This window comes from Melospiza georgiana, chromosome 17, assembly GCF_028018845.1.
Source record: "Melospiza georgiana isolate bMelGeo1 chromosome 17, bMelGeo1.pri, whole genome shotgun sequence".
Classification (NCBI taxonomy): domain Eukaryota; kingdom Metazoa; phylum Chordata; class Aves; order Passeriformes; family Passerellidae; genus Melospiza; species Melospiza georgiana.
The window spans coordinates 6,181,426-6,205,456 of record NC_080446.1 but is presented as its reverse complement, the minus strand read 5'-3'; the positions used below and the strand labels follow the sequence as shown (position 1 = coordinate 6,205,456).

At 48.5% G+C, this 24,031-nt stretch overlaps 1 protein-coding gene across 2 annotated transcripts in view; it reads left to right on the top strand.

Moving 5' to 3' along the window:
• MYT1 (myelin transcription factor 1) overlaps positions 1–24,031 on the top strand; it is a 59,209-nt gene that overhangs the window by 5,405 nt on the left and 29,773 nt on the right. For both annotated transcript variants that reach the window (XM_058036358.1, XM_058036359.1), the window contains exons 2-4: positions 12,338–12,438; positions 19,495–19,549; positions 21,403–21,433. In XM_058036358.1, coding sequence (XP_057892341.1) covers positions 19,495–19,549; positions 21,403–21,433 — 86 coding nt within the window. In that variant the 5' untranslated portion in view covers positions 12,338–12,438. The remainder of the gene's footprint in view (positions 1–12,337; positions 12,439–19,494; positions 19,550–21,402; positions 21,434–24,031) is intronic.

The window sequence follows — 24,031 nt, the reverse complement described above, 5'->3', positions numbered from 1 at the left end:
ATGTCTGGCTGATGCCAGGTGTGCTTTGTAGCAGCAAGGAAATGAATTACCTGGGAAAGTTTGCCCAGGGAAGGTTGGTCTGGACGTCAGGAAAGGGAAATAAGGAATTCCCAGGCACAGTTTGGTTGAGGAAAAAGTGGCTGGGATCGCCTTGTTCTGCAGTTGGGCTGTTCCCAGCAAATGTCAGTCTTAGAGCAGAATACTGAAGTGCTGTGCTCCGCAATCCTCTGATTTTCAGTTTGGTTTGGTTTAGGAAAAAAAAGGAAAAAAAAATTTCCACCTAAATTAAAATACTTTTGATCTTTGTCTTTCATTGAACTTTTTGCTTCAGAGAGAATAGATTAATAAACACTTTCAAATGGAAAAATATAGTTTGGAAAGGTTCCCCTTTCATCTTTAACACAGAGCTTTAATGCTAACCGGAGTTTGAGTAGGCTGTTCCCCCATTCCTTTTCCCTCGCTTTTTTTTTTAATCTTAACAACAATAACTTTGCTTTTATTGTGATCATGCTGGCCTTTACTGGTCACTTTTTATTCTTTCCTTTTTTATTTTGAAGTCAGCACGTTAAAAAGAAAAAAAAAATCGCAATGTTATTTTAATCAGACCAAATGAAAGAGCAAATCAGAGCGAGAATTTTAATCTGCCCCAAGCAAAACTGCCTTGTACATCTGTCATGTTGGGATTAGTGGAACTCTTTAAAGAAGCTGCAGACTTTTTAAACAAAGTATTAAACATTTGTGACCTGATTTCCATTCTTACAATATTCTCATTAATAAGAGTGCAGGCTGAAAAGACATCTGTTAGGTCCTATTTGTTTTAAGAATATTAAAGGCTAATAAGAATATTGGAGAGTGGGGGTGTGTGTGTGGGGGAGTTTAAGTGTAATATTTAGAGCCAAATCTCAGATCTGCAGTTTTACAAAGTGATTTTGAGTCTAACTTGGTGCAGGGCAGAGGGAAACACAAATCTTGGACTTTGGATGCTCTATGTTGTTGTTTGTGATTGATTTAGGCTGATGGTGCTTGTGTGAGCCTTCCCTTTGGGCTGGGAGATTTGCCATCCCTGTTTAGGGAGTGGAGAAGGGGAAACTCTGCCTTTCCAAGATAAAATTTAGGCTGAAATGGTGCAGAAGCAGAGATGCAGTCTTAAATTGTACACAAAGAAAACTGGCGTGTGTGTGTGTCACCTGCACTCACCCAGTGCTGCTTTGGACTAGACAGGAAGCAGAGTGGAGAGGGAGTGAAAATGTCCTTCATGGGCTTGCTGCTTTTTTTTTGCTGAATGGGAAGGCAGTTAAAGTAAATGGCCTGGCTTGGACCCCTGAGGAAAAACTAAAGCCAGGCATGTGTTGGGTAAAGCACTCGCTGAAAGAAGCCTTCAGCATTAACGTGCATGTATGGTTTAAGAGAAGGTTGCTGTCGACTGCAATCTTTGCATCTTGTTTATGCTTGCTGGGTAAAATATTAACTAAAGCATCTGAACATAAAGTTCTGGTGTGAAAGAATATCAGCAGGGGAGAGCCATATGGTGCCAGGCTGCTAACAAAATACCAAACGCTGGAGATTCCTTTTTGCAGAAGCCTGAAAACTCTCGTTCCCATCCATAATACATGAGTTCACGCCTTTGATTACTCCAAACATTAGTCCAAGTGGTGCAGGAGTCTCTTTGGAGCTTACACAACTTAGGGCACGCTGTGCTCTTCCCCCCTCTTCCTTTACATAAAAGAAATCGATGTTGAGCTGTTAAGATACAAATATCCAATATGCTGTAAGACAATATGTTTCTGAAAGTGCTGCGTAAGCTGCCTTCCCTCTAATTAAATATAAACTGCAGCAGAGACTCGCCTTTCTTCGTTCCTCTGCTTGAAATTGTTTGGCAAGCGTGTGGCTCTCCCTAGGGCAGCATCTGCAAGCGAGGCTGGTGCCAGTTTTGGGGAAGCCTCTTGCTCCTTGTGGGTGCAATCAGAACCTCTCTGATCAATGCTGGGGGCTGTGATTTCTCTCTGAGCAGCAGCTGCCAGGCTCGTTTATCTGAGCCCTCTCTGCAAGCCCAGGGTTGGGTGTGTTCAGCAGCAAAGGGCTCAAACCCAGCATTAGGAGGATTCCCTTGGTGAATATTATTGTAAGGTACAAGAGAGCTCAGGGGAGCTTCCATGCACACAGTACTTAAAATGCTAGTTATTGCTGGCAAAATCTATAGGTGACAGTCTGAGGACTTTTGAAAATCTCTCTTCTTTTAAACAATCCCTTGAAACAAACAATTTGATATTGAACAACTTGTGCTTGCCACTGGGCTCCCTGGGAGTGTCTGGCTGAGATTTGTGGTGAGCACCTGAACACCTACAGAGTGCAGAGAAAGCTCCCCAGCAGCTGCCTTTGGTTAACCCACATTTCAGAGCTGGAGCCTTTCCCTGCTCCTGGTGTTTCTGCAGTCTGGGGGTTGGAAGGCAGTGGCTCTCTGGTAGCCATGGGTCTGGAGCCAAAGCTTGCATTACAGTCACCTATTTCAGCTCTTGGACATCCAAACCCTCTGGAAGCGCATCAGGTTTAGCACCTAAATGCAGAATTAGGCTTTCCTTTTAGCACTGGCTCTTCCCATTGTGGCTGTGTGGGCAATGAAGGGTGGTGGAATGGGAATTAAATCAGTGCCAAAGTGCTGCTGGCTGAATGTTTGGCAAAAGCTTTATGGCAGGGAAGGGTTAAATCTGCAATACTGTGTCCCAAAGAAAGGCTGCTCTGGTGAGCTGCTGGGATAAGTGAAGGTGTCAGGTGGGCTTTGAGAGAAGTTGTCTGATTTCAGCCTAAAACTGAATTCTAGTGGGGCTTGAAGCCTAAATTGAGCCTTCCTGAGGGACATGTGTCTGGTCCTTGCTCCCAAATGCCTGTGTGAGAATGAGAGGAAAATAAATGAATTCACTTCTCCGGCAAAGGAAAAAATATTCTTTGTTTGTAAGAAATCAAAATCTTCGGGTGGGTGAGATTCTGGGTGAAGTTAGGTTGGGTGAAGGTAGCCCAACTTGAGTGGCTCTGCAGAGAGGAAAGGATTCACCCCTCTAAAAGCTGATGTGGCCACAAGCACGTCTGGAGTCCCAGCTTCTCCTGCTTTTGCATACATTTCTCTCCCATAATTCTGAAGCTTTGCATCTAGCAAGCTTCTGGCAAGTGGAGTTAAAGGTTTGTTTGTTGCCCTCAATATTTTGATGTAATTAGTCAGTGAGCAACTCACTGCTTTTGCCCAGAGAAACGCGCTCTCCAAGAACACAAGTGACAGGAGAGGATTAATAGCCTTCTGGAGAGAGCTGCTCCATTTTTTATTTAATAAAAAAGGAAAAAAAATAGTGCCTGGGAGCAATGTTGTTGCTTTAGAAAAAATGACATTTGAAATGGTTAACTCTGCCTGTGGTGTCTCAGCAGAGCACAGTTGTCAGCTCCTGTCCCACATTCCCTGGAAACTTTCATCTCCCTCTCCTCATGGAGCAGCTTTCCTGGTCCCAGGGAGGCAGGCTGGCTGCTCCTGCTGCTCTCACCCACCCTGCAAGGACACCCTGCCAGAAAGGGGGGACTGGGACAAAATCATTTGGAGAGGAGAGAAACTTCCAACTTGTGGGATGTGAGCTGGAGCTTGGCTGTGGAGCCTGGGAGTGACTGCCTTGCTGGGGACTGTGGGTTACCCTTCTCCTGGCTCAGTTTTGGGGCAAAACTGGTGCAGCACAGAGGGCTCAGCCTGTGGAAAAGGCTGGAAGTGGGAGTGAAAGCTGCTCCAGCCTCACCCTCCTCCTTGCTGTCCCTGTGTTTCATTCCCAAGCAAGTGAAGGCTGCAGGAAGGACAGAAAGGTATCACTCGCCTCTGTTTAATTTCAATTACACAGAGCCCGCAGGAGAGCACAGAGCAGTGCCAGCAGGGCTATAAACTCCACATATCTGATGATTCTCCTTTTTTTTTTCAGGCAAATGGTGCACAGCAGCCGCCCCATTCAGCAGCAATAATCCTGGGGGGCTGTGACACTCATGCTGCAGTGGTGACTGCTGTTTAATGAACTGACCCTTCAGAAGGCATTAATTGCCTCATTTCGTGGTGGGCAGCGTGGCACCCTGTGCCTGCCCCTGGTCTGGGGGTTCTGCTGAGGGAATGGTTTGGTTTGAGTGTGCCAAGGCCAGGAGGGGGATGCTGGTGGGGGCTGAGAGCCAGCAGGCACTGAGCAGAGCTGCCTTGTACCCCTGGGGAGTTGTTGCTGCACGATGATCTCACCTCCTTTTATGCCTTATTGCTTCTGTCTCCCTGACTCCATATGACACACGCTTACGTGTCAACTTTTCACTTCTTATATGGCAGCAGAGAGAAAAGGCTTAATATCGTAAAGACAAGCTGGCAGCTGGGAAGTCGCCCATTTAGTCATCTACCTTTGCGTCAGAGGCACTGCCAGCCCCTTCCCTGGCTCTGCCAGGCAGCTTCTCCCTCCTCTGCCCGGCCTGGTGTCACATGCGCTACAAATCCCTGTCAGGAAAACACCTCCCTGAGCAAGCACAGTCCCATGCTGGGGAAAAGGCAGTTTGTGTTCCACAAACACATCTGTGTGCCCAGCTTGGGCTAAATTTGGGCAGAAACAATGTGGGGGTTTTGTTTAAGCTTTTGGGGTTTTGCAGTCGTTTTTGTCCAGAAACTACAGGGCTGAGGGTAAAGTGTCACAGAAGATCCAAAATAACTTGGGCTGTGACAATCAGCACTGGGGCATCCCAGGAGGTTTGGAGCTCAGAAGGAAGCCAAAAATCATTGACAGATAAATCTGTGGATGGCTGAAGTGGCAGAGGAAAGACCAGTTCATATTTTCCCTTTCTTCTACTCTTTCCCTACACACTGTGGAAATCTGTATTTGTAATTGCTGCTCAGAAGCAGGTGCTGAGCCTGTGCTGCCTCATCCCAGGGAGGTTGTCTGTAGCTGGCTTTTTACATTTGGCTTCCCCTTAGTGCTCAGCCTTGTGCAAGCTCCATGCTTGGGCTCTCTCTTCTCCCATCCCTTGGTTTCCAAAGTGATGATGGAGTGGTTTGGCTGCAGTGTGTCAGACACTCGAGCGGGATCAACACCTCCAGCTCAGTCTGTTTGACGTCCATCCATGCTGGGAGTCCTTCCCTGTGCAGGCTTACAGCAGCTGTGGGAAGGGAACTTTGGTTTCAGCAGTTTCTGATGCCTTCTTTCACCCCCCCAACCTGTGGGGTGGGCTTGTGTTGCCAGTTTGGGGACAGCCCTGTCCCCTGCCCACAGGTGAGGAGATGCACCGGGGCTGGTGCTGTGACTGCTGTCGTGGTGGAGGTGGAAGCTGCTTTCCACCAGAGGTGTCCCAACAGCTGGGAGAAAAAGAGCTGAATTAGGGGGGTCTTGGAGCTGAAATCCCTGACTCATTTGTTCCTCTGAATCCTTGTGGCTCCTTCCTCACCATCCCCTGCTCCAACCACCCATCTCCCTGTTCATCTTCAGGCCCACAGCCCTAGTGCTGCCCTGGAGCCCCTCTGTACAGCACAAAGAGCACACAGAGCCCTGAATGTCATCCCAGACCTCCTCAGGTTGGACATCCTTGCCCAACACCTGCACTGCCAGTGACACACTCCTTGTTCCCGTTCTCACCCTGGCTTACACAAGTTGTTTTCCCACTCCCGAGGGCTCCTCATCAGCAGCACCATGGGAAGGGTTTTACAAGACCCTTGTCACCTCACCCTGAGCCATCAGGTGGTTTCCTTCAGCAGAAACTGCCTTGGGGCTGCTTCCTTCCCACTTGGTCCAAGACGTGCTTGTCCAAAAGCATCTCCAAGAATTTATCCCCACTGAATTCTCCTGCTGGTGTTTCGACACGTTGGCTCCACAGAGGCTTTCAATTTGGTATGAAAAGTAATTATTGCCAGGGTGCAGTTTAGCTGTTGTGTTTTACAGTGCTGGTAAGGTTAAAAGAAATAATAATAATAATACAAGAAAGACTCAGCCAGAGTAACTGCCTGCAACATGCTATTTGCATTTTTAAGGAAATACTTCTTTGAGACAGCTTGGGTGAAAGGTCGGCATTTGCATATAAATGGAAAAGAAAGTGTGTGATGCTGGAAGTTACATCTATATTATTTTCTCAGCAGTGAGCTGCTGTTCTGGAGATTAAGGGACGCCGTTTGCATTTGGCTTTTGTTGAATAGAGAAGGTACCAGGAAAGGCAAATTAGAACAAAATAATGAGGGAAATGTGCAAGAAGAAAGAAGCAACATCCTGTTTCTGAGAGATGCTCTCCTGCATGCCTGACACCTCACACGCCTGCTTGCACACGCGCTGGGCACGCATGGATGAGTGTGGCTGAGAGGGGCTCCCTTAGCTTGTACAAAAGGAGGGATGCTGGGGAGGGGGCCCTGCTGTGAATAAGCCTGGCAGAAGGGAGAATGATGGTGCTCATCATTTGGAAGGGATATGCTGGGGTTTGCATGTTGTTTTTTTTTTTTTTTTTTAAATATTGTTATTTTCTATTTTCATCAGGCTCAGGTATGTCTGGGAAGGAATTACCAGCCATCTCAATGAGTATCCTTCAATTACTCTAGGAACATTCAGTTTGTGGCTGGCAGGGCAAAGGTGGGAGGCAGAGAAATCCACAGCTCAGGTCTTGCTCTTGCCTTGAAGGGATCCACATTGGCTGAGGGATTTTCCAGGCCCTGCTGCTGCCCTGGGCCTTGGAAACACCAAAAGGATTCTCTGGTGGAGAACCCCATTGCTTTGTTTCCCCTCTTGTTGGTGGCCTCCCTTGCCACACTCTGAGCAGCTTTGTGCTCTGACAGCTCCCCCACGGAGCTGGGGGAAAATGGGATGTTGAACAATGTTCACTCTTTAATCTTTTTGATCAATACTTAAGAACACGGTGCAGACAGCAGCGGAGCTGTGGGCACGCGGCTTTTGTTCCTCTCTGAAGAGTACACAAGTGGTTCAAGGATGGAAAGTGAAAAACACCTCCTTTTATACCTTCTGCTGTGTCCTGCTGCTGTGTGCTGTGCTGCTGCCACTTGCTAGGAAAAGAAAAAAGGCTCTAATAAAAAACTCTTATTAACTGGCCATGAACACTGGAGCATGAATATTGCTCCTAATGAGGAGACACCGCAGCCTCATTTGCTTCCCTTGCATTGTAGGTGCACAGGGCTTCAGCTCCTGCAGCCCTGGGTGACACAGAGGAACAGGAGGGAATGTCGGTCCTTCCCTAGAGCACAACTTGCTGTGCAGAGGTTGAAAAAGGACCCCAGATGAAGGGTGGCACAGCCATCAGCAGGGTCTGGGGACAGCAGGCCCCATGGCAGGGTGATGTCTGTACCCTGCTCCCGGTGGATTTTGAGCTTGTTAATGAGCCCCAGCATTGAGGGTTTTGCTCCTCTCCAAGGAGCAGTTTTCCATGCTTCTTCCCATTGCAACATGTTTTTGTGTTTGGGAAATCTGAATCATTTTGTGATTGAACTAGTTTCTCACTGTCCGGTCCTGAAGCTGTAGGGAAGGGGTGATTCCCTGATTCCCTGTTCCCATCAAGGACCTGACAAAGAGTTCAAGAGCATGCAAAGGTGCCAGGTATGACAGGACAAAGCATGAGCTTGTAGGGCTGAGGTGAGGACAGGGCTGACACAGCTGCCAGCATCAGAAGCAGAATGAGCCCAGAGGTGAGGTGGCAGGGGCTGGGAAGGAGGATGTGAGTCACTTGTGCTTCAGTGAGCCAGGCAGGGGATGCTCCCTGGGCTGCAGGAATGGCTGGAAGGAGAGTGGCAGGTTCTTGTGACTGGAAATGGGGAAGCAGCAGCAGCAGGGTGCTGGTGGTGACCTGTCCTCTTTCCCTTGGCACAGTCTGGTGCTCCCCTCCTGTGCCCCGTGCCCCAGGACCCGCAGAGCTGAGCAGGCTGTTCTTGGCTGTCAGCACTGAACACCTCGGAGCTGTGCTGGTGCTGAGCCAGTGGCTCAGTGTGTCAGCAAGGCACAAGCTGCAGGGGGCTGCTTGGCAGGGAAAGCACTAGAAAGGCTTGTTCCTACTGAAATCAAACCCTTCCTTATAATAAATAAAAGGTCAGAGTGTGCATCACAGATTTCATGACGTCACAGCATGTGGTTTGGTGGCAGGGTAGGCTAAGCCAGCGCTGTGTGTTTGCTGGGGCGGTGGAGTCACAAATGCAGTTCACTGGTGCAGTGAGTTGTTGGGTCTCTGGACACTCATGTAGTGCTGCAAGGCACCCTCTGGCTCTGTGCTGCCCTGAGAGGAGCCACAGCTGGGAATGATGCAGGGCTGAGGGACAGAGAGTTCATGAGCAAACACAGTGACAGGGTTGGGTCACCACAGCTCAGCCCCAGCTTTAAGAAGGAAACTGCACATGACCCCTTAATTTTTCTTTTTATAGAGATTACAAACACATTGGGACTTCTTGCAGGGGAGAATGTCAAAGCTCAACATCCCCATCCCTGGAAGTGTCCAAGGTTAGGTTGGATGGGGCTTGGAGCAACTTGGGAAAGTGGAAGGTGTCCCTGCCCATGGCACAGGGTTGGAATGAGATGAACTTTGTCCTTTCCAACCCAAAGCATTTGATGATCTCCCTGGTGATTGCCCAGCTCCTCTCTAAACGTGATAAGGAAAACTATCTCCAGTTTAGCAAATGAACAAAGTAATCCACAATCCAGCCAGCCATGCTAGATCTCCCATCCATACATCCCATCTTAACTAATTATTAAATCATATTTGCTGATAAGTATGAGATGTAATATCTATTACACAGCTGTTAAACCTCAATTAATATGTTTTAATGATCAGTCGTTTACTGTGCAATATACAATTAACATCCGGTATTAGATCTTAAATTAAATGTGTGTTTGGGAAGCTCAATTTGCAACACTGAACACAGCCCTGCCGCAGTAAACAGAGATAATTGCCTGGAATAGGCAGCATTCCTGTGCCCTGAGAGGGGGCTAAACCAACCTTCCTGGCATTGGAGATGAATGGAGGAGAATTGCTGGAGGAGCTGGGTTCTACTTGTTCAGTGTATTTTGATTCCTACAGAGGTTTTAATTCCTTTCCTTTGGAAAAAAGCACCCTGATGCAGAGCTGCTGTTCCTGCAAGTGGGAAGGTTGAGGTGCGTGGGGTGCTGGTTCAGAGGGGTTTGTACTTGGTAAATGCTGGGCAGGAGCGTGGGGCAATTAATTGTGCTGAGTCCTGGGGCTGTGTGAGGGTGTTCAGTCCTGCAGTTTGGAGCTGAGACTGAGGCCTTAAATCAAAGGTAAGGCTCATGTTACCTGCCAGCAGGAAAGCTCTAATTGCACCAAGGGTTTGGGGCCGTGCAGGGCAGTAAATTCACTTATTGGTGTTCTCCAGAGCTGTGTGCGTGGGCGACAAACTGCAAAATCACAGGAACGCAGAATGGCCTGGGTTGGGACCTTAAAGATCACCTTGTTCCGGTTCTCCCCAGTCAGGGACACGTTCCATGACTGCAGATTGTTCCAAGCCCTGTCCAACCAATGTCCAGGCATCCAGGGGCAGCCACAGCTCCTCTGGGCAGCCTGTGCCAGGGCCTCCCCACCCTCTGAATAAAGAATTTCCCAACAGTGAACCTAAATCTCTGGTTTAGTTTTAAGCTGTTGCTCCTTATCCCATCACTATTTACCCATGTAAAAAGTTGCTCTCCCTGTTTTGTGTAAAATGCAGGGGTGTCAGGCAGCCAGCACTGCAGAGGGATGCAGCAGCCCAGGAGTGCCTTCTCCAGATTTGAGAAGATGCAAAATTTGGTTTTGAGATTTTTTTAAAAATTCACATAAAATTTGGGGCCACGAAATTTTCCCTCTGATCCTTACACTGCTGCAGTGTCTGCTCTGAGGAGAGGGCCCACACTGTCTGGTGGGATGCTGAAGGATCAGCCTGCTCTCAGCATGCTGCTGCCTCCTTAACTCAGGATTCACCTTTCCCGTGAAAAAATGTGCCTGAACAAAAATGAAGAAAAATTTTCCTCCCTTCTTTTTTCTTTTCTTACTCTTGGAGGAACAAATGAAGATTGATATGTTTTTCCTCTAGCCTTTCAGTTTGAATATGCAGTGATGCATCTTACAAGGAAAGGAAGCCTTCACCCCCCCTGTTTTCTGTACAGAACCTTCCCCTCACCCATCACTTTGTTATAGCAGGTGTAACCTCTGCAGAGATTTGGGGATGGGGTGGAGATGCAGCTGGGGCTCTCCTGGCACTGTGAGCTCATGTGTGAGAGCTGATGGCCACCAGGCACCCCCTCCTCATTTTCTATTCATCCTCACCCCAAAGCTTCCTATGAGGTTTGTTATGTTTATTTTTGGGGGAATTTTCTGTGATTCCTTAGAGGGTTAATTTTTTTTTCCTGCCAAATTAATGCTTTCTTCTTTCTTTGGAAATGTGAAGTAAAACACACATGATTACACTCCATATTGCTGTGGTCTCCCTCCCAAGGTTCCACATCATCTGGTTTGGGGTTGGATGTGGTGACTCAAGCATTTCAAGGAACTTGTTCTTTTGTACCAGGATTCCACACAACTTGCAATGCTTTGTTTCACAGCTGTAGATATCCCAGAGGGGGACAGCTAGATTCAAGGTTTGGGAAGAAATTTGGCAGAGCATGGTGGTAGCTTGTCATGAATGTTGATGGAGAAAAGCAGCCTAAGACTCCAGTGTGTGCTCCAGTCCTGCCTGGGTGGATGGCACTGAGGAGGGAGGTGGTGGGGGAAAGCTGCTGGTTTCCTCTGGGATTGATCCACCAGACCAGCTGAGCATCTCAGCAATTTTCCAAGAGGGTGTGGATGCACGTGCTGCGGGCTCTGAGCTATCACTGTCCAGCCTCAGTGCCAGGAGGGGACCCCAGAATGTGCCATTCCCTCTGGGATCTGCTTCCCATGGGCTGAAAAACATATTTAAAGCATTATCCCACGGCTGCTCATGGGTGGCCCAGGCAGGGGTTAACAGGCATGTCCTTCACACAACCAGAGAGCTTCGTTTCTGCTGAAGCCAGGATCCAGAGCGAGGTGGGAAGGGCAGAGCCAGCAGTGCAAGCTGATCCTCCCTGGAGACCAGATGCATTTAAGCAGCATGGAATGGGGGAAATCTGACTCCAGTGTTGACAGGGCTGCCTTGGCCATTCCAGCTGGGCTGGGCAGAGGGGCTGGAGCAGGATGGAAGCTCTGGGCTGCTGTGGCCAGCACACCCTCAGCCAGGCCAAGGCTCCTTGTCCCAGTACTCAGTCCTTTCTTACCTCTTGCCTAAAGGGATGAAGGCGTGGGACATCGGGATGGGGCCTTTGGCAAGCATAAGGTGCCGCTTTGAGCCAGATTAGCCACAGCAGCTTCCAGGATTCACCCAAGAAAACAGGCCCAGAGAGGATGAATCTGCACGGGCTGCTAATTTTTCCTCCTTGTGGTCGAGTCTCATGACATCTCATCCTTTCAAAATTCTTCTAAGCTATCTTTCAGGTTATCCAGGATCCATTGCTTGTACAGTTTAACCCTCCCTTTGCTCCTGCCCCTACTGCATCCCATAGAGGATGCTGCTGTTTTAAAAGGTGCAGATGGATGAAGGATGCTGAGGGAAATCCTTTAGATAAGCAGGCAGGCAGTGCTGACCTATGAATGTGCTATTGAAACATCTTTATTTCTTCTTATTTGATATTTCCCCCCTCTGTTCTCCTTTCTTCTGTCCATTTCTAGCTTATTTCCCTCTTTTTCTTTAGTTTTCGTCATCTGCTTGGCCATCTGTGCCTCCCCACTCCCTTTCCTCAGAGCTTCTCCAAAGCAGAATAATATTTCAGCAACTCTTGGATTTTTTCTGCAAGCCTTGAGCCTTTTCTGAAGGTCCAGGCCAGAGAAAAGTGCTTCAAACATGGTTTGGAGTCTCTAACACAAATGATTCTCCTGTGACACCCAGAGAAGTGCCCCCAGCTGCCATCTTGGCTTCAGAACAGCTGTTTTAGGACAAATACATAAAGGGGACTGACAGCCACCTATCTTAAGAACAATTTTTGATGTACCTCACCCTAAGATTGAATTATCTCAGTGTTTCAATGTTAATTTTCAACTGTTAACAGTGTGTTTTTCAACTGAGGACCAAGCTGAGCAGAGCTGCAGTGTTTGGGGTAGGCTGAGGGTGGAAATTCTTTATGGTTTGGGCTCTTAGCATTGGCACAGCACCCTGGGGTCCTGCTCAGGGCTTGGAGACCCTCAGGATCTGTATGGCCATTAAAGAAATCAAGCACGGAATAAACACTGCATTTCTGCCTCTGGTGGGTGCTGCTGAGGGGGGCTGGACTGACTCTGGGTCCTGACCCTGTTTTCCTCTTTCCCTGCCCAGAAAATGAGTTTCGGGGTGAGCTGCTGAGCCAGAGGTGGACCTGTGGAGAGAAGATCAGCAGCTGCGAGGGAGCCGCCAGCCTGCACGGCACACGCATCAAGGTGGGCGCACAACCAAGGACAATTTTAGGACAGTGACCCCTCTACCCCATGAGCTGGCCATGGGACAAGGGCCACATGTGCTGCAGCTCCTTCTGGACCAGCTGCTCCTGGGGGAACGGAGCCTTTCCGGTGCCCACAAAGTGATGGGCAGCTCTTGGAAATCTCTGCGTCCTCGCTCCAGCCAAGCCTCCTGCGCAGTGAATCCGGGCAGGGAGGGCTTCCAGCTGTCAAAGTTTGGCTTGGAGTCCAGATATTGAAATCCTTGCCTTCCTCTCCGGTGCCATCCTTCAAGGGTGGCTCAGATCTGGGTACTTAGGTCACTCCCAGCCCTGTTAAAAGAGGCTCTTTCTCCAAGGCGCCGGCTGGTCGGAAGGAGCCCCTCGAACACCAGGTGAAGCTGTGGCGCCTTTGGAGGGGACAAGCGAGTCATTCATCCCCCACCGGGACCCTGGACAGCTCCCGGGGCTCAACACAGCCACTCATTTACTGCTGCAGCTGTGGCTGATGAAAGAGGTACAGCCAAGGCTGTCAAACCTCCTGGCAGATTCACTGCCAGCAGATTAGGAAGCTTTAATTAAGCAGAGAACTGGGCTGTTCACTGCACAAATGGTGCTTCCTGTCCTATTTTGGCCTCTCAGTAGTCAGGCACCCTCTCCAGTGAGTGGATGGACCCACCTGGGTGATGAGGAAGCTTCCTTAGGTGACTGATGTTACCAACTCTTCCTGTATCCCTAGATAAAATAAACCCTGGGAAAATTCCAGACCAGCAAAAATCCACACTTAAAAACATCCTTCTTCCCTAACAAGCTGTCAGCTGCATGCAGGTGTCGCCAGGAAAGCTCACACCTTCTTAGAAAGCAGAGTAAGCAGTTGTTGCTATATTTAAAATGAGCTCAATTAAGGCTTTTCTATTGAACCTGCCAAATAAGCACTTAGGTTAGATTTAATAAGATTGTCGTATGTTAATAAAGTAATGATTACAAAAGGTAACATTCCCAGTACCTGGCGCTCATCTGGTGCTCTGTCTCTAACAAGCACATCACGAATATTTAACCATTTCTTGCAATCATCAGCTCTGCTTATCTGTGTTTTATCTGAGTGCCTGGCTCAGGGGTGAGAGGAGGAAATGGGGAGGGGGAGTCTGAAGGGAGCCTGGATATTGTGCAGCCCTCTTACCTCATGGGGGGAGAGGTCCTGATCACTCTCTAACCTTTGGATCTGCATTGTGTGCACATGCTTGCACTTCTCTGTGTGCTCATAAATATATATTGTATTTAAATGCAGTTTTTCATGCCAGTCACAGCTCGTAATCCACAGGATGCACAGCAGTGAAGGACAATGGGATGTGGGGCACGTTTACTTATTTATTTTTGCCTCTAAAGAAGTCCAGGCATGGGATAAAATTTCCCATGACAGGTTTGAAATGAGATCTCTGCAGTGCTGGGGAGAGCTGATCTCTGCATGGAGCCAGCTGAGCCCAGACACTGCTGCCAGGGCTCATCCTGGACCATGGTGTCTGGTGGCAAAAAGGAACTTTTGCCTCCCAAATCTCTATTTTCCTGTGCCATTGGGACCCAGCTGGGAGGCAGCTGAGTAGCAGGTGGGTTGTTGGTGAGGGCTGACTGCTGTCAGGACAGGTAGGGTGGATGGTGGTGGGGCCACCAGAGCCCATCCCTACCGTCCCCTTCGCCGAGATCTCATCAATCCCCCCCACATTGTGCCACCCAAGGATAATCTCATGGAAAAGGCAGCTGGCTTATCACAGAGCTGGAAAACAATGAGATTGAGGAACTACAATTATTTCCCCCTCCCTCTTCCCTACCCCTCCTCTTCTGGCACGAGAGCCATCGGCACGTACGGAGCCACTCGGGTCTCGCCGGCACTGGGATTGCACGCCGCAGCGCTTCCCAGGAGTGGAGAGGAAGGTGTGTGTCAACTCCAACCACGGCCCCTGCAATCAGCCGGCCTAATGCTGGGCTGTCAGAGCCGTGGAGGCAGCGGTGCAGCTGCGCCTGTGTCAGATGTGATGCTCAGGAGCAGCTTTTCTGCTCTGCTTCCCCCGAGTGTGGAGGATGCTGCTGCCATCGTGGCAGCGCTCGGGAAGCGCTTCACTCGCAGCACTGGGTGATTCTGGGGGGGGGGGCTGGACCCTTTCTGCAAATGCAAAGTGACAGCACGGCTTCAGGAGGATGTTTGTGACACAGCTGGAGTGTCACATTCGAGGTGGGTACAAGCTGTGGGTTCGCATCTCGACATGCCAAGGCAAAATCCTCCCCCCTCCCCGGCTCGGAGCTGGGAACACCGTGCAGGGTGTCCTTTCCTGGAAGCAGTCAGAGCAAAAGGCAGACGGGAGCTTATTCAGCTGAGAACAGGACTCACAATAGGTGGAACGTCAGGAGGATTTAAATCAAGCAGCTAGGAAGAGCCTAAAGGAAGGAGAGGGGAAAAAAAAATCCCTCTAATCTCAGTGTGGTTATAAAATAGCAGCTGAGAGCTACTACTGAGCCGTTTTTAAAAAGTAGAGGCACACTGTTGATCAAGAGTATTTCTTCTTCCTTCACCCCTTATTTATTTATTTTAGAAATTCACAGCTAGAGAAGGTCCAGCAGGACAAAGTCCTCCTCATTTTCTGCAATGAACAAAAATGCCATGGCACTTTATGGTGAGGAAAGATGAGAAATTTAGCGACCCAGATCCAGGTCTCTCCACCTGTGTTCAGCCTTCAACAGCCAAGGAGGAATTCCTCATAAAAAACAAGGGAGGAGAAATCAAGATAGGCCATTCAAGCCCATTCTCACTGAGAGGCAGTTTTGCTGCCTTTTCCCTTGAGGAGCTAAAGAAGGGACTCTTTGGATCTTCAAGAGGGGAAGAACCAAGCAGAAAGCCCCTTTTCAACAATTCTGTAGGAAAAAATGTCATTTCTTCTGGCATTTTCCTTCTGCTGCTAGGCAAACATAAGTTGGGGGGGTTTTAAAAACTAAAAATAGAAGCACTGTGTGTCTGTCTGTCCCTCTAAAGCTCAGATGCTGCTTCTTGCAATTGGCATTTTGCTACATCTACAAATGAGCCCCGATGGAAGCTCTGCTGCTGCTTTCAGTGTAAAATAAATATTCCTGCTGAATCCTCACCTCCCTTTGTCCAGCTGAAGGGTTTTTCAGCATGTTTATTTTCTCTGAGCTCCGTGGTGCTCTTGAATACATATAAAGTATTACTGCTGACCGGGGGGAATTTCAGCAGGGCCTTTAATGGCAGATTTGCATAGAGCTGTCGAAGCCCAGGCACACCTGGGCATCAGCACGTGCTGGGCTCCCAGTGGGTTTGTGTTCTGTTATGTTCCTCGGGCTTCCAATGCAAAGGAAATGTGTATTAAGACAAGAAGGAAGAAGAAAATGTCAACCCTGTAGGTACTCCATAAAATGAAACTTCAGATCCGTGCTGTATTGCTGTCTTGGCAGCAGAACAAGACCTGGGCTATAGAATCTGACTGTTGTTATTCACACTGTGCTCGGGTTAAACTCTTTCTCAAGTTTAGCTGTCTGAACATCATTGATTTAAGTCTGCAGCATTGACAAATTATCATTAAAACTTGTATTCTGCTCATGTCAGGGAGCTCGTTAGTGAGGGTAAACAGGAAAGGGGACATTTCTTACTTTTAAGAGAAAAGAGGGGGAAAAGGGGAACACAGAGATACAGCCACATTCCCAAGGTTACCCTGACTACCACATATCTGAATCCTGAAGGGAGCACCCTGAGACCCAGCATAGGGTCCTCTCCTGTAGTGTTGGGTTAGGAAACTTGGTGGATGCTGATTTAGGTTTAATCTTAGAGATAACCTATGCATAAGGTGAGGAGGTGTGGAATAAACCTCTGTCTTTTCCAGCCAGACTAATGTGCTTGTGACTGGCATCTGGCAGCAATAATTTATTTGCAGGTTTCCTTTTGGGCTGCTTTGTTTTCATTCAGAGTTCAAGCAATAAGACTGAAATCCAGACAGCTCCTCAGCCTGGCTGTTATGTGAACAAGAGAGAGAGCTAATGAAAATAGCCTGTCGGTCTCCAGGACTGCAAACATGCACTGTGTGACCTGAAATTTCACATTAAAACGATCTGTCTAGAGGGCTTCTGGCTGAGAAGGCAGCAATAAAGGACAATGGTTTCATGTAACCTTCCTGCATCTGAGCCTGATATCACAGAGGCTCCAGAAGCACAGTCAGGGCTCTGCCACTTGTTTAGGTTGCCTGGGAGGAGCAGGGGCTGAGCTCCATAAAGGATCTTATTCCTGGTGTTTCTGCGCTTTGGAGGTAAATGAGGATTTTTGAGGATGATCCTGATGTTGGTTTAAGCTGAAAAAAGGAGCTTGATGGTAGAAAAGAGAATCTGGGAGCACAGAGCACACCCCATCCCAACAGTGACATAAATGAAACATTATAAAAACACAGCAGTGTATGTGTCAGGGTCTCTAAACAAGCAATGGGTTTTTCCCTATGGGGAAAATTCCCAAAAATCTAGAAATTTGGAGTTGGGTTGTTTTGGGTTGTTGTTGGTGGGTTTTTTTCCTGGTTTTTTGTTTGTTTGTTTTATTTTGTTTTGTGTTTGTTTGTTTGCTTGTTTTTTGTAGAATAGGCCAAACAAGGCAGCCTATTTGGCTTTTCCATTTTTTAGTCCTAAGCAAGGTTGGGTCACCAGATGTCCCTTCCAGCCCTGAGAATTCTGTGACCCTGTGGGTCTGTCCCTGCCTTAGGTGGCTCCTGTCCCCTTTGCCCATGCAGTGACTGAATCTGCTGCTGCCTTCCCAGGGTGTTTGATCCTGCCTTCAAAGAAGAATGGGAGGCAATGGGAGGAACTGCTCTGAGGTGCTGTGGTGTAGTGAGGAGCCTGCATGCCAGCTCACATGATATTTAACTCCCAAAGACAAATGTGACCTGAAATGGGATCTCTCCTATTTATAGACAAGCAGCTTGAGCCCATCCCACCTGTCTGGCTAAGAAAAATGAAATTTTGCTTTGCTTTTCCATGCTGTCTGTGGGTCCTGGCCCTTCACAGGCTCTGCCCATCACCCTTCCCACAGCTTGACCTCCTCTGCCCCTTTGATCTGCAGGAAACCCATACTGCCCTAACACACACCAATTCCCTGTAAGAATAGTCCAAAAAGGAATAAAAGAGAGAGGAAAAGGAGAGAAAAAGCCCTCTCTGGCATTGCTGTTGGTGGAGGCTCCCAGCAGTGCAAGGTGCCGCGGCGTGCGGCGGCATTGGGGAGCGAGCTCAGCGCACGCTGGTGTTGGAAGGCTCATAAATGTAATGAAGTCCCTGTGACACCTGCTCCTCTCCACTCTTTAAACCAGAGCCATTGGTCCACAGGGAACTGGGGCTTTAAAAATACAAATTATAGTAATTGTCTGCTGTGTTATTGGGAAGATTGTAATAAACGCGGAGCACAACACTGCCGTGCCATGAGCTGAATGCTGACAGGGTGCATAAATTGCTCCAGGTTTTGATTCCCCTCACCCCCCACCCTTCTTTTTTTTTTTTTTTTTTTCATTTTTCCTCTCCAACCCCCGCATCTAACAAATCATTGCATGTTCACATTGAATTTCTGGAAGGTGGCAGTGTGAAGGAGAGAGGTGCCTGGGGAAAACTTCCTCCCTCCTCTCAGGGGTTTTTAGCTATGATGCCCCAGGGGCTGTAGACCTTGGCTTCCTTTCCCTGCCTGCCCCAACAGCCTCCTTCCCTCTTTGCTGCTCCCAAACCTCAGGGAAAGCCCCAAGCAGTGTCTCCTTTGAGGATGAGGAGCCCCTGGGAACTGGGAGCAGCATTCACCAAGATGTTTTTAGGGTGCATGTGGGGATTCAGCAGCACACACCATACCTGCACCATCCCTACTGCCAGTGGAGCAGCACATGCTCCACGTGCATGTCCCTTCCTGCCCCAGGACCAGACAGAGCAGAGGTGGTGTCCCTGCCCTGTCAGGGGTGCTGGAGCCATGGGACCTCCCCATTTAGGAATAATACAGGAGCTGGTTTGTTCCTTCTCTAACTGGGCCTGTAGAGGATATTCCAGAGAGAGTTGTGTTTTATTATGTCAAATCCCACTTGCAAATTGTTCTTTCACCTCTTTTTCTCTCTCCTTGTAATCTCATGGTAATGTTGCAGTAAAACCTAAATTGTCTTCCCAGCCTACCAGGCTCTGACCCCCTGCCCTGCTCACACCCTGATCTTGCCATTCCCCCTTGGCATTTCCAGCCAAACACTCCTGCCTGCAGAGAGAGCATCTGTGTCAAGGGTGAGACAGAAAGCAGCTCTTTGACCACTTCAGCAGCTCCTCTGACAACTTTAATGAAATCCCATTTATATCATTCCAGCCATGCCATGGAGGTCCCTGCTTTCCTGCTCCCACCTCCAGGCACTGCCTGCTTTCAAAGGTGCTGTACCCCAGAGGTGGCTGCACTTCAGACTTCTGCTACCTTGTGGCATGTGGTGATGTTTAATTAATATCCAGAACTTTGAAGTCCCCGATGTTACTTATTCATGGCCGTGTTCCCTGCAGACCTCGTGTTTGATGTCCATGTTGTGAGTTATTTAGATGCAGTCATCTTCGTGGCAAATTTAAGCAGAGAGGAGAGGTTGTTCTTTAGGGCACTTGTGAAAAATTGCCCTTTTTCAGGCAGGAGATCAGCTCAGACACTTATTCAGAGATTTCTGATTCTGTGTTGGCATTCCACCCAGGTGCTCACAGCAGTTCTGTGCTGTAAATCCAGAGAAATCAGCTCTGCTCTTAACAAGGGCTATCACATGCACAGCCAGCACATCTGGGTGTTTGTTCCTCTGTGCTACTCAACAGACAAAGTCCTTCCTGTGTCCCAGGATGTGGAAATTAATTTCAAATTGCCAAATCTGGGCACTGTGGGTTGAACAACACCATCAAGGTAAGCAGCCTCCATCTCAAAAACACGGGAAAGCTTTCCCAGCCATCCACAAAGCCACAACCACACACGAGCTTGTCCTTTAATGATGTTTTTCTGGCTATCTTTCAGTAATGATTTTTTTTCTTTCTGTTGCAGATGAGTTTAGAAAATGATGATAAGAGAGCACGCACGCGATCCAAGTCTGTCCGAGGTGAGTGGGAGCACTGGGCTGTGCAGAGCTCAGCTCCCTGCACTTCCCTTGCTCCAAAAAGGCTTTGGTTTTTCAAATCCAGGCTTAACTCTTAACTGGTCACTACCCCTGCTCTAACCCCACTGAAATTTGTCTAAAAAAAACCTGCAAAAGTCCCAACCACAAAACTTTATAGGTCCTTATGATATTTAACCCTCATCCACTACACTCAGCTGAAGGAAAACAACAAGCAAATAAGGGAAAAAAGCCCCCGTGCCTGCTTTGCTGTAGGGGATGGCAATCACTGGAGCTTCAGATCAGCTCCCAGGGCTTTCATCAGGCTCATTCTGCCAGCGGCTTTGAAGTCACACATCTGAGAGTGGCTGGCAGAAGTAGCTCATGCTGCAGAAGCAAATGGGCCATGCCCCGGCAGGGATGGGAGGACAAACAACTGGTTAATTGAGATTGATTGTGATTTATTTCTGGATTAAAAAAAAAAAAAACAACAACAAACCTGAAATTCTGTGCATGTTTTCTCTCTGGGAGAAGGCAAGAGGCTCTGACAGAGCCCAGGGTGTCACCTCAGGTAGTCCCATAGCCGTGGGTGATGGTTACAGACCAACCTCTCTATTTTTTGGCTCATTTTTGTGGCTGTAGATGTGACGAGTGACAAAGGTGGCTGGAAGCGAGGAACCAACAAGGTTGGAAAGGTGTGATGGCTGCAGGGACTGCAGCTTCATCCTACAGCTGGGCTGGGCCACCTTCCTTTTGTCCTTACCTTCCTTCCTCCTTGCTCTTTACAGCATCTGCACCTTTTAAAAACAAAACCAAACCCAGATGTTGCCAGCTGTGTTGAGCTGAGCTCGAATATTTGGATTTCATTGCTTTGTTGCACACACGCAAAGGTGCTCGTTCAGGTTGCAAATGAGACCGCCCTGATTCTATTTATTTTCTCACACCCTGCCTTTTCCACACTTGAATCTGGGTTTCTCGATGTGAAAAGGTAATTTATTGCCTGCACCCTGGGACTCGTCACTGCCTCCAGTTTGTTGAAGCTTGTGAGTCATCCCACTGGGAGCTGGATCCCAGGAAACCCAATTAGCTCAAACAAATTGAGCAAACGTGTTATGGTTTTTAGCCTGGGCAAATTTAGACTTGTGCTGAGGGATTTTTTTTTTTTCTTTTTCCTCTTGATTATTTGGATTCCTGGCTGGATGTAAGGTTTCAGCTGCGATGTGAGGTTGTTGTGTGTTCTTGTTGTGAGCTGTGAGAAGCCCTCTTATTGACAAGTGGGGAATAATCCCTAAAAATCCTACAAACTCTTGTTTATCCTATACCCCAAGTAACAAATCTCCACCGTACGTCTGAGCATTGGCATCAGTCTGATGGGACAGGGAGAGGAGAAAGATGCTGGTGTTATAGAGGTGAATGTGGCCATTGCAGGAAAACAGTTGTGAAGCGTAAAAGAAGAAATTGATGAGCAGCTTTAAAGGGCAAAAAGAGAGATGAAGGCATTAGATAATTCAGTCTTTATTTAGAAGTGTTTGAGTTACATTCATGCATGTCAGAACAGTTCCATTGACTTCAAAGTCATCACTGAATCAAAGAACAGAGGCAGTCCCTGATGCTGCCAGTGTGCACTCACCTGCCTGAAAATCAGCACAGGCATGAGGATTTACAAGGCAGGATTATAATTTGCTACAGGCTGGCATGCAACAAAGGACAACAGGATAAATTGGCCCTTTCTTATCCAAATGGGAGGAAATAGAAACCCAGCTGCTGGCAGGAGAGCTTCAGTCTCGGGGGGTCAGGCACCTCAGGTTTGTTTCTGACCTTGTGTTTGTTTCCATTGCTGCATCCTGCCCCTTGCCCAGTGCCCACGGAGCTCATCGGCCAGGAGGTGAGGTAAGAACCCTGCTCCTCCTTGGCCAAGGGAGGGATGGAGGGGGGAACGTGGTGGGACTGGCTTGAGAGAAGCCCTTCAGCTGGGAAACCTGGGTGAGGGCAGCAAACCCACGGGACTAATGGGGTCTTCTATTGGTGGTTGTGTCCAAGTCCTCAGGGACAACTCATCAGGGGAATTACAAGAGTTAAAGAAATAAACTGCAGCTCTGGATGAATGACATTACACTGGAGACCCTGCAGCCATCCTCTGTCCTACCCCAGCTCTAAACCCCAGCCAAAACAAATGCCTACAGTTTGTGTTTCAGCATCATTAGGGACACCATCCTACTAACCAGAGGTTTTTTCCACATATTTGTCACACCACTTCTGGTGCTGGATGCTCCTTCACCCCCCTGTCCTCTGCTCACTCCTGTTGTCACTCATTCAGCAGTGCTGGGATGCCAGCAGCAGCCGCCAAAGGAGCAGGAGCAGAGCCTGGGCAGCCTCCAGAGCTTCTCATTAGATGTAGCAGCCTCCCCCACCTGCAAACTCCCCCTAAACCTTGCGCAGGGGCTTTGCCAGAGGTAGAAGCCTTTAACCCGAACAGGGGCTGCCTCTCCTTGCAGCCTCCCCCGTGTGTCAAAGAGTAATTGCACCTAAACCAACCCAATCTCGGAGCGTTTTGCTCCTCCACTCTGGGATTACTCTGGAGAGCAGGGAGGAGCCAGCGCTGGGCATGCCCCTTCTCCAACTTTTATTGCTGAACACTTGAGTGGAGGTGGTAATTGGAGCAGGTGACATATCTAAGGGGCAGGACAGAGTGCTCCACAAAGCCATCTCTGCAGCTGTCACCTAATTGCCTGAATAACTGGACGATTAATCGACTAATTGGAAGCAGGGCATCGTCTGCATAACAATAAGAAGCCCTTTTGTCAAGCAGATGAAGGCAGCGGAGAGGGGGGAGCTGTTCGGTGTGGTGGCTCTTGAGGGATGGAGAGCAGCTTTAATAGACCTCCAAGCCCGTTCCCCTTTTCGGGACTCATGCCAAAATACGCTAAAACTCCCCAAAGGAGAGTGGGGAGGGAAAGCCTTGCCCAGAGCATGTAGAGCATCACCTTTGTGCTGGTGCTTTTTAAAGGCATTGAATCAATAAAGTGAAGCCAGAAACATCCCAAATCGACACCTGCTTCAGCAAACCCCGATGCTGAACCGCTTGTGTCTTTCCTACACACTTTTTATTGCAGGCTTCATTAGACCACATCAAAAATGGGGTGATGGGTAATCTGCTTTAATTGATACGGGAAAACTTATAAAAGCCTGTAACATCTTCATCAGAGCTGCTCCTGTTTGCCATTGAATAAGGCCTTTTTCAGGCAAGTCACTGGTGACATAAACACTGCTCTGTCTTTTGGTGTGCAGTCACTGAAAGTGTGGCTGGGGCTGCTTGGGACAGAGCAGCCTCAGTCAGGCCTGAGGACAATTACAATTAAATAGACTTTTAGATCATGAGCAGCAAAGAGGGAAGCTCCCTCTCCCAGTTGCACATGTTAGTGGGATGAGATCTTCTTCTCTATGACCTCGAGTGTCCTGCTGGAGAAGGGACACCGTGCTGGCAGGCCAGACCCAGGTGTGGTGGGGCTGGGGCTGTGTGTGGATGCCAGAAGAGCTGGGAGCCATGCCACAGGAGATGGCACTGGAGGAAGTGCAGCAGCACGGGTTCAAGCCAGGTCACAAGCAAAGGGGACAGCAGGGAGTGGGGATTTATCTGGATGAGCCATGAGGGACAGCTTCCGCCTCCCCAGAGCACTGTGACCCCTTAGGGGATGTGGTGCCACCAATTCACCCTCTCAGCATTTGCTTTGCTAACCCAAAGCCAGTCAGTCTCCCTGAAGGAAGGATTCCTACTCTCCTGACAGCTCAGCGGCGCTGTCCTGCCCCGGTTTTGGGTTGAATTGTGGTTTTTGAACACAAAGATCTGACTTTTATTCTAGGGAGTTGAACCATTAATAACCCACCAGTGCTCCCAGAGCTGCTGCACCCATTAGTGCAGCCAGACCCTCTGTGTCCTCAGCTTTCTGCAAGGGCTGAGCTCTGCTGAGAGCAAAACTCTGAGTCCCCAAAGCCTGACTTGGCACTTGGTACTATTTAATATTGTCCCATGTCTTTTACTCTGAGAATAATAGGCTGGCCAGATCCCCTCTGGGCTGGTGATGCCTTCTCCCTTTGCACTGTCATCAAGAGATTTCATTAGTGCTTCCAGCTTCCCAGGCTGAGGGTGATACAGTGCTAAATGAGGTTATTAATCCTACACGACTCCAGAATTCCTCAGACATCAGGCAAGTCACTTGGGCATCCTATAATCAATGCCATAATCTGGTTTTGCCAGAAAATGTTTGCTTTAATGCTCCTTATCTAGAGCCCTTACAGCTCCTGAAGCTGGGACTAATTACCCCTGCAGGGGAGGCTTGTGGTCCCGTGTGAGGGATGCTCAAGTGAAGGCAGCAGTGGCTGTGAGCAGAATCAGAGCTCCCTGCAAGCCTTTAACTCGTCTTCTTCTGCAGAGCAGCAAGAAAAAATTACAGGGATTTGGGAGATCTCATCACTTAAATCCCATCCATT